A 9,714-nucleotide genomic window follows, 5' to 3' on the forward strand; every position below is an offset into this window, starting at 1 on the left:
GTCATTTTTATTCTATTTTTATGTGTTGTGTTTAGTAAATATAGGGGAAGTCAAGATTTCGAATCATTGCAATAGTCATTTCTGATAAGTAAACATGCATCATGTACATATACAATAACATAATCACAATGAGGATCTGAAATTTTAAATAAACAACCTCTTTGTATAAATAAACCAACAACCTTGTGCATATCCAACAATTTTAACACAATAAAATAAATTAGCAAAACATGAAAACAAACTCAAAACTCCCACTAATTCTCAATTAAGATTGCCGATTACCTTCAAAAAGATGGTTCATAGTTGTGGATGAAAGTTTTCATGAAACTAGACGTCGATGTCATTAAGATAAATGTAGATAAAGCTTGGTTTCATGAGGAACAGATGGGTGGTTACAAAAGTTTGTTTTGAGAGTGATCTATCAATGGCTTTGGTTCCTTATCATTGCTTCCGACCTGGACATTTACTTCAAGACACAATAACGATGTTTGCCAAATCGTATTGAAAGGGATTGTTCATATTCAAGCATGTACCAGAAAATAAGTAACAAAAGCTTCCTTGTGCGACAAATGAATGGAAGACCAAGTTGTACTGGGTTTTGAAATTTTTTTTCCTTTCCTTCTAAAAAAATGGCGGGGGGGGGGGATGTAAAAGTTCCACACATGCACAGATAAACAAAACAGGTTAGAATGTGATATTAGAAATTCCTCGCAATTTACTACAACCTCATTGTCCCATATTTGGTATATGGAAGGCAATCTTTTCTTTAACTTTCATGGGCACCAAAAGGGATCCTTCTAACATAAATCAAGAAGAGTCAGTCTCACTCATCACAAATGCTTGAATAAGACTCTGCGCAGCATGCGTTTGTTCAGGTGTTCCAGATATTATGATCACAGTTTCAAGTGCTCCGGGCTTAGGCTCCGTAATGGTAACTTTTGCATCCGAAATCTGGAACAGTGTTGGTCATGTTAGAAGTGATAATGCTATGTCAAGGCATGTTGTTACTAACAGAAATTGTAGAAACATTGAACATAATCAAAACATATGTTATATACACTCACTTCCAACAAAATTATGAATTTGATTTTATCAAGCAAGCAAAACCAATACACACATGCTCTTTCTTTGGTAGCCTTCGTAGAGCAAGATATTCTCTTTTATGCAAACTAACTAGGAACCAACAAAATATGAGCTCTATCCATATCACACCTTTAAATACTTTCGATGAACCTCGCTGAAAAAAGCAATGGCGCCCAAAGAAGGCAAAATATGAAAATAAATGAACATATGCAAATAGAGAGAGAGAATTGGGAACAGGCACCGAACACAGTAAGCCAGGGATCGGATTTTATGTTTGTTTTTTTTTCTTTTAACTGGCAAATTGTAAAACAGCTCAATTTATTTCTTTTTCCTCTGATGCATTAGACAGCTCCTATAAACAACTGGGTGAAAATGATCAATAGCAGCTCCAGCCCTAAGCATAACTGGACTGCAATGACACCTCAAGCAGAGGTATTAACTTGTATGAACTTGCATTATTAAAGAAAAAAAAAATACTAATAAACAAAAGGTTATGGAGACATTTCATTAGAATTTACTTATGTCATTTTGGATTTCAAATTTTATTTAAATACTGGTAATTTGTATTACATTAGATTTGAGAGTTTGATTCTTATTAACATTATGGTTTCCCAACTTTCTTTTTGGATTTGGATGCTCTATTGTATAAATAGGCCTTAATGTAACATAGGAATGAAACTCGAACATACTAATTTGAGTATATTGAAACCCTGGCCTCCCCTTTTCTATTTTCTCTCGTCCCTTTTTCTTTCTCAAAGTCACTTCCCTTGTTTCTCCATTTCTCTATCTATTCTATGCCACCTTATTGGTTCTATCATGACAACTAATTTCTTCATGCCCATTCTAGATAGACTATGAACCCAAAGCATTCCCCAATAACATGATGAAAAGGCAATTTTTATGGAATTAGGAGAAATGGCGAAGGACGATTATGAGCTAACTTCAATCAGCTGGGCGCAAAACTTAGCCGAGCAGACATACACTACCACATGCTTACAGGATTCATAGCCATTAACTTTATTTTATAACTAAAAAGCAAAGCATGCTCATTTTTATCATTCCATTTTGAAGTATCCCCGCAGCCCTTTATTTAAAATATGTTATTCTCCATGGTTCTTTTATGTCAATGTCGTAACATCAAGAATGTACCTGACGTATTTGCTTCAAGCATTCACCATCTTCTCCATTTATTACAGGAACAAGGGAACTAGGGACAACAACTTCAACAGTGGTGTTGGTTATTATAGCTGGCTGGCTTCCTCCAAATCCTGGAATTCTTCTTTGTGGAGCAAAATTCGGCAGGCCTAATGGACCACCACCCTCAAGATGTCCCTGTGGATCAGTTCAGGATAGAAAAGTAAATCAGCAACATAAATCAACTGTCCTTTTCTGTTTTTTCTTCTCTTTAGTACATAGAGGTTGTTGTGCAATTTGCTTCTTCAATATCAGTTTTCTTATACTCAAACTATGCACAATTTGCTTCGCCCATTTCAAATTATCATACACTTCACATCATTTTGCCACACATAATTAACAAGGTCATCTCAAGAAACAACAAACATATGATGCAAAACTTTGAAGCAACAGAGAGAATTTTCAACAAAAAATAAAAAATGTGGGAAAAGATAAATAACTGTAGTGTAAAAAGGCCATACAACAGCTAAATACCTGAGGACCCCAAGGTCTTCTTTCAGATAAATGCGGGGGCCCACCTAACCTATGAATATTGTGCATAAAAGGAGCACGATCATCATGGGGATGAAAAACACCATGTGGAGGAGGGCCACCAACAGCATCAAACTTGTGAAATGGCATGCCTAAATTAGAATGCATTCCTGGAGGTGAGAAGTCCCTCCTCATATATGATTGAAATGGAGGTTGATCCAAATACGCGGGATTTGGAGGATAATTTATAGAAGGAAATGCATCACGGAAATAGTGATGCCGCAACCTAGTGGTGATCTGGAGAAGAGCATCTTTAACGGCTTCGAATTCTCCATTTATCTGTCAGAAAAGGAACATTGCAGCAACAAGCACAGTGAGTAAAAATGTTAAGATTGCTAAATATGGCACAATGAAGAACACTTACATACAAGCAAAGATAGTACACCAACTGGCATATTAACAGAAACATGAAAAAATCCACATAAAGTTCACCATAATTAAACTCAGAACACGAAACCAGCAACTTCACATAATGATACCCCAGATAGAGGTATGTCCAACCTCTTGAAACTCAGAACCACGCATGCACTAAGGAAAACGCACCTGAACAAGTTCTTCATCATCTGGAGCACATTTTGGAATTTGATCCTTCCCCATTATACGGATATGCGCCCGAGATAACTTTCTCATTTCGGCAATGATGGCACCACCCTTGCCAAGGAGACAACCAATTTGATTAGAGGAAACAAGAAGCCTCGCCATCATGGATTGTTCCTTGCTATTAGGTGCAGCCCTGAATATTCTACTCTGGACACGAAGAACGGCATCTTGGACAGGTGATATCCTATCATCTGGGTGCTGCAATAGTTAACTTGTTAAACAGCTTATCTTGTGTTTGTGAGTACGTGTGTGTCTCTTTATGTCTTTGTGTGTACAAACAGCTCATGTGTCCAAGAAGAAGAAAATGTTAAAATCATACCGCAGGACCAGATACAATAATAAGACGGTCCTCTGAGTCAGGCACGCCTTCCATAACTTTGATTTCACAGCCCGTTTCTTGCTTAAGCGTCTTTATTATGGATCCACCTTTTCCAATTACACCTCCTACTCTCTCTTCATGGCACAATAAGCGGAAAGTTAGGACTTCCTGTGAAGGCTTCATCCTACCACTTCCATGGAATTTGGGTATTAGTGGATGAGCAGCAGGATGTGAATCTGCAACATCTCCAAGCTGATCACTATATGGTGCTCCTTGAGAACGGTTGGGTGGTGGATATACTTCTGGTCTAGGAAGAGATTGACCAATTGAATGAGATGATGGCCCTGAAGTATTGGACAGGGAAGAGTCACTATCACGAGGTAGATTCTCCAAAAGCTGCTGAGAAACAGATTCAAGAGCTTTCCTAACTGCATCAACTTCCCCAGTAACCTGCAGCAGAATTATGATATATGACGTCTGTACAGAATGTTATGCATCAAAATCATCAACATAAAAAACATGAACCAAATCCTACAGTGATGCACAATTATTGCCAAGCTCCAAGCCAGCATTTTTCAATACTTCTTTCTAGTTGTTCCCTTAGGTGTTCCAAAGCCACTACGCATTGACAGCAAAACAAAGACACCCAATGCTAAATATTTCATCTGCAATGTTTAATTGCTTAAGAATTTGACAGGCATGCTGATTATATCAAAAATCCAGTAGTCAATTTACAACTTGGTCATTCATATCATCACTGAAATATGAGCTATTTTCATGGGAATGGATGACAGTATAAAAACAATAGTGTCATTCAACGTTACCTGAACTAGTTCATCGGAAGCTGTTGCACATAATGGAAGTTTATCTCTAGGAAGGATCCGGATTTGTGCCCCACTTTCAGATGACATTTGTTTGACCACACTACCACCCTTTCCCAAAAGGCATCCCACTTGAGTCGAAAGGACTAGTAATCTACAAACAAATGTCAAAGACTTTTCACCTTGTTCGTCCCCTCCATCAGTCTCTGTTTCCCCTTCAATTATTCTCTCAAACACAAGTTGCAGAGCTTTCTTCACAGATGGAGTTAAGTTGTCAGATTTCGAATCTTCATTAGGAACAGATTCCGAATCTTCATTAGGAACAGATTCCTTATTTTCATCATTCTCTTTTGAATCCTTAGTATCATCATGCTTTTCATCCACATTTTCCCCTTCAACACCATCCTCCTTGCTATGCTCAGTATCAACATCATTCTCTCTATCAGAACCCACAATAATAACTCTTTCGTCACATCCGGGGACAGTTTCCTCAACTCTGACCTTTACAAGAGTCTCTTGACAAATTTGTGATATAAAAGAGCCACCATCCCCAGTGATACTATCAAGTTTGGACACAGGGCACAGTACCCTGAAAACAGCATTGCCAGATGAGAGTTTAGAAGGTTGATTTTCAGACTTTTGCAGCTTCCCTTTCCCATTTGGCTCTATAGGGTTCTCATCATGTGGTCTCTTTGAAGGCGTTAATGGAGCTGACATTTCTACCCTAAATTATGGCAGACCTGTTGCACTGTAATTTTCACATAATCCCAAAAAAAAAATAAAAAATCATATATATGTAGTCACTATGTAAAGCAGTAACTATCAGAAATCCAAACAAAAGGAAAATCTACAATGGAAACTTCGAATGTTAAAGAAGTAGAGCTCTAAGATGTGTCCCAGTTATTACATTGCTAATGGGCGATGCCCAAGAACACTGTAAACCTACATTAACTTATCCAGTTGCAAACACTTTATCAACAAAAGATACAAAGCTAGCAGACTACATAAACCCTAAAATTCCTGTTTGGCAGCTGGGAAAATGTAGATACTATAAAGTACACTAATTTGCCCCAAATTGCAAAACACTTGAGCTGTGCCCCAAATTGCAGAGAAATTGAATTTTGCCCCAAATACATGAATTTGTGTTTTCTTTCATTGAAAAAAGAAGAAGCAAAAGAGAAAACATGAGCAGCTAATTAAGAAAGTGAAGCACTCACCCAGTTGTGGAAGATTCGAAAGAAGCAGAGTTTCAGTTTGGGTTGAAACAGCACTTGTTCAACTCAGGGGACATTGTTTGCTTCTTCTACCAATCAAGGGAGTGTTTTGCTTTTGAGAAGCCGAAAGTTCGAAATCCTTAATGAAGCGAACCTGATTGGTTTTTTCCTTTGGTTAAGGAACACCCGGTCCAGTAGAATTCTTGTTGTTGAGTGTTACCCTGAAAGCCCAACATAAGCAAAGGCTTCGGCCTTATAGCTTGCCCAAATATTTCAAGGAACTGTTAACCTAATACTCTTACTTGTTTTTTTTTTTTTTAAATTTTTTTAATTTTTAAATTATATATATATATATTTTTTAATGGACGAGAGGGAGGAGATTCGAATTTTGTATCTCTTCTAAATTCCAAGAGAAAAATATGACTAGATTATAAGTTAGTTTTTCTATTCTCATACTTCTTTAAATCAATAATATAACAATTTTCTTCTCGCACTAATTATATGTCAAGATTTGATAAAACAATCATTGTAGACCCATGACCCTTGTAAAATTGGTTACCTAAAGTAAATACATATACTTGGAAAACTTATCATTATAGACCCATTAGGACAAGAGTACTAATTAGGCCATCTTTGTAATGTATCATAGAAAGTCATGTTTTATCAGAATAAGAGTATTTTCAGACAATCATCTTGTTTTTAATAAAATTAACCGCTTAAGATAACATATTCATTTGTGAAGAAATTTTATCACTGTTAAGATAAGGAAAGTTGAGACACATAGCCATGAAGCTTAGTATGGCTAAGATCGTGTTAAAGTCAAAAGACGTTCTACGTTTCCTCAAATGTGAAGGAAATATGAAACGCCATTTCTCCTATATGAGAATTACATATGGCAAGCTGGAACATAGTTTATTTGTATTTTAATAAAGGCTATTGCTTTACATATTTGTATCTTGCAAATGAAGTACGGCATGTGTCCCCTCGTGGTCGGTTTCCTAGTGCCACAAGAGATTTCCAAAAAGCCAATCCATTTCCCAACGGCAGAAGGATTTCCTAGCGCCACAAGGATTGTGTCCTGCACTATAAAATGGTCCAACGAATCTCGTCAAAATCAAAATTCCAACGCATTCTCTTATTCTCTCTCTCTCTCTCTCTCTCCATTTAATTTATTTTCTTTGGGCCGAAGCAAACAGAAACACAAGCCGCAAACCCAAACCGCCTTCAAGGGTCATTTAGGTAATTTCAGGCTCCCCCAAATTCCACGCATAAAAGCTTTTCGCCGACGTACAAACCCCTGATTCTACCGAGTTTTCTTGACTTCTGTGAGTCATTTCGATTTCGATCAAGCTCGAAGCTCTAGAATCCATGGCTGCCAACGCCGCAACACAGAAGAAGCTCGTCCAATCGGTCACCGTTAGGGTTCCGACCCAGACGCATTCTTCGTCGTCGTCTTCTTCAGCGAGCCGTAGAAGCGTCTGCAGTCGCGGGTCGGGTTGTTGCTCCGTGCGCAATCGGATCCACTACCCCTCCAATTTCAAGCGGAGCGCGGCTCCGGCCCGGGTCATGTTCTTCCAGAACGGGTCCTGGAACGACTTGCCGGATCACGTCATTGAAATTCTGCGTTCGGGTTTCGTGGAGCGCAAGGCTGTGGTCAGCGTTGAAATTGACGGGTCAACTTTCTTGTTTGACTTCATGCGGATGTTGCAGATTGATTCGGGCACTGGAGCTCAGAGATCGATTGCTTGGATTGACGAAAACGGCAAGTGTTTTTTCCCTGTGGCGTTTGTTTGCGAGGATTTAAAGGACGGGTCGGATAGTCTGGATAGTCCGAAGAGAAGTATCGATAATCGGGTTGTCGTCCCGGGTCGGGTTTTGGGTAAGAGAAAGACAGATGACGTCGATGAAGACGAAGTGACCTCGTCGATACGGCAGCGTATTGTGGACAAGAGTTCACCGTGGCCAAATATGAAGTTGTTGAAAGAAGGAGAAAAGCCTTACGCAGTTGGGAGCCAGGTGTTTCTCTCAGGGATGAGAAGGGTTGATCCAGTGGCTGCTGTGACTTCAATTCATCAGTGTGTTCGAACTGGGCCGTTGGATAGGGCTCGCTACGAGGTCTTTCAAAAGCAAGTTGAGATGACCAAGGTGGCTCGGGGCGTGGCCAATGTGGTTCATGCTTGGTACGGCGCTTCGGCCAGCGAAATAAGAGGCATATTGACACATGGTTTTGGCGGGCCTAGCAAGGTTTCTGGGCCTCAGTCTCGTGGTGTTGGTCTTTACCTGTCACATTTATCAGCACCTCACCTAAGGTAATTATGTGTCTCATCTGGGTTTTTGATGGATGAAATTTGTGTCCATGTAAGTGAATATGTGCTTAATACGGGTTTTCCAATTATTGATGTTTTAATGGGTTGAATTGTGTAGTGCTGGGCGGTCGGAGCCGGATGATAACAGCGAAAAACATGCTATTTTGTGCCGGGTTATATTAGGCAATGTTGAAAAAGTTGAGGCAGGGTCTCAACAATGCCATCCTTCTAGTACTGAATTCGATACGGGTGTAGATGATCTTAGGAATCCTAAGTGGTATGTAGTATGGTCCACCAATATGAATAGACATGTTCTTCCTGATTGTGTTGTGAGCTACAAATCATCTGTTCGTGTGCCAGGTATGTATGATTCCTTTTTTGTTTGTTTTAATTTTAATTTGTTATTTTCCTTTCATTTATGGAAACTGGTTTCGTGTTGTGGATCTTTCAGCTCAAATGGGAAGACTTTGCTCTATTGACGCATTGGTTTCGAGGGTTCAGAAATACCTTACTCCTTCTAAAGTTGAGGAACTGTCCTCTCTGGTGTGCGACTTGAAGGCAAGTAACCTTCTTTTCACTAGTTGAAAATTATTCATATTGTCTATTCCTCTGAAGATATGGACAAGAAAACTTAATCTAAGGGTCAATTGCTTTTGGCACCTTGATGCAGGTTGGAAAGCTTGCAAAAAGTGATTTCGTAAGACAGTTTCGATCAGTTACTGGAGACCAATTGAAGCCATCTGTTATTCGGGAGTTGCGTGGCTAGAAGCAAGGTTCTTCTTAGATTTCGTATAGAAATGTGTTGTCATGGTCTATACAATTGATAGAACCATGTATGATCTTTCCTTAGAAATCATATTAGGATTAGGGTGAAAATGTTCAACCATACAAAAGATCGTGTAGTTTTTTTTTTGGTTCACCTTATCATATGTGTAGCAAATATGCTTCCAGTTTAGTCACAACAAAAAAAAGCGTTGTTCATTGTTTGTTAATAATGAAGTTCCGGTTATGTAATTGAACTAAGGGTGTTCCTACATCTTTTGTACCTAGTAGCTACACCTTTAGCTATGAAACTGGCATCTGAGGTTGAGATTGGTTTTGCTATATCCAAAAGGTTGTATGGAATTTTAAACATTCTCGAGTATGAGACTTGATGGATGCTTGTACTCATGTGCATGTATTGATGCTCCTGTGTTTGTGGATGCTTGTGCTCATGTGCATGTATTTGTGCGGTGAGCGTTGTCTGAACTGAGGACATAGCAAAAAAAAATTGTTTTAAGTTAATTCAAATTGTCATCTTCCTGTGAAATTCCTTTTCATTAAAGTGGATAGGGTTAATAATTTAAAGAGGCTTGTGTGTGTGTGTGTGTGTGTGACCGCGCACCACATGCGTTCTAAATTATAACCACATGCGTTCTAAATTGTAACAACTGGGTGTTAAAGAATTTCAGGAACATGTGTTCTATCACTACTACAAAGTAGATTATTAAAAGAGTGGAACCATGGACTTTTATGTCGACATCAATTTTACATGGGTCACTATTTACAGCTTCTGTTGCTTCTGTATTAGAATCCATGTGTTTGGGTATTAAGTTTGCACACACTGAGTTGGAGTGGATTCGAGACTTTGATTAAGAGGATGTGGG

General features: G+C 38.8%; 2 protein-coding genes across 3 annotated transcripts; one reads left to right on the forward strand and one right to left on the reverse strand.

The window, feature by feature from the left end:
• Window positions 1–592: 592 nt before the first annotated feature.
• On the reverse strand, window positions 593–5,928 carry LOC117616021 (KH domain-containing protein HEN4-like). 2 transcript variants are annotated; one of them, XM_034345221.1, is made up of 7 exons: window positions 5,766–5,928; window positions 4,552–5,288; window positions 3,728–4,177; window positions 3,352–3,606; window positions 2,752–3,087; window positions 2,233–2,415; window positions 593–951 (listed from the first exon to the last, which is right to left on the reverse strand). In XM_034345221.1, the coding sequence occupies exons 2-7, from the start codon at window positions 5,263–5,265 to the stop codon at window positions 808–810; spliced, it is 2,082 nt and encodes a 693-aa protein (XP_034201112.1). In that variant the 5' UTR covers window positions 5,266–5,288; window positions 5,766–5,928; the 3' UTR covers window positions 593–807. The 2 variants fall into 2 exon arrangements, with proteins under 2 accessions (XP_034201112.1, XP_034201111.1); XM_034345220.1 differs by having other exon boundaries at window positions 4,552–5,296; window positions 5,766–5,927.
• Window positions 5,929–6,902: 974 nt separating this feature from the next.
• LOC117632352 (probable inactive poly [ADP-ribose] polymerase SRO3) lies at window positions 6,903–9,238 on the forward strand. The gene is made up of 4 exons (XM_034365803.1): window positions 6,903–8,071; window positions 8,187–8,428; window positions 8,520–8,626; window positions 8,739–9,238. The coding sequence occupies exons 1-4, from the start codon at window positions 7,131–7,133 to the stop codon at window positions 8,832–8,834; spliced, it is 1,386 nt and encodes a 461-aa protein (XP_034221694.1). The 5' UTR covers window positions 6,903–7,130; the 3' UTR covers window positions 8,835–9,238.
• Window positions 9,239–9,714: the final 476 nt, after the last annotated feature.

Source organism: Prunus dulcis, chromosome 1 (assembly GCF_902201215.1).
Source record: "Prunus dulcis chromosome 1, ALMONDv2, whole genome shotgun sequence".
Classification (NCBI taxonomy): Eukaryota; Viridiplantae; Streptophyta; class Magnoliopsida; order Rosales; family Rosaceae; genus Prunus; species Prunus dulcis.

Coding starts and splice junctions, on each gene's coding strand:
- LOC117616021 (XM_034345221.1), bottom strand. CDS start 5,265: ATGTCAGCTCCATTAACGCCTTCAAAGAGACCACATGATGAGAACCCT. Junction 4,178..4,551: donor CTTCCGATGAACTAGTTCAG/GTAACGTTGAAT, acceptor ATTCTGCTGCAG/GTTACTGGGGAAGTTGATGC. Junction 2,416..2,751: donor GAAGACCTTGGGGTCCTCAG/GTATTTAGCTGT, acceptor ACTGATCCACAG/GGACATCTTGAGGGTGGTGG.
- LOC117632352 (XM_034365803.1), top strand. CDS start 7,131: ATGGCTGCCAACGCCGCAACACAGAAGAAGCTCGTCCAATCGGTCACC. Junction 8,072..8,186: donor TTATCAGCACCTCACCTAAG/GTAATTATGTGT, acceptor TGAATTGTGTAG/TGCTGGGCGGTCGGAGCCGG. Junction 8,627..8,738: donor CTCTGGTGTGCGACTTGAAG/GCAAGTAACCTT, acceptor ACCTTGATGCAG/GTTGGAAAGCTTGCAAAAAG.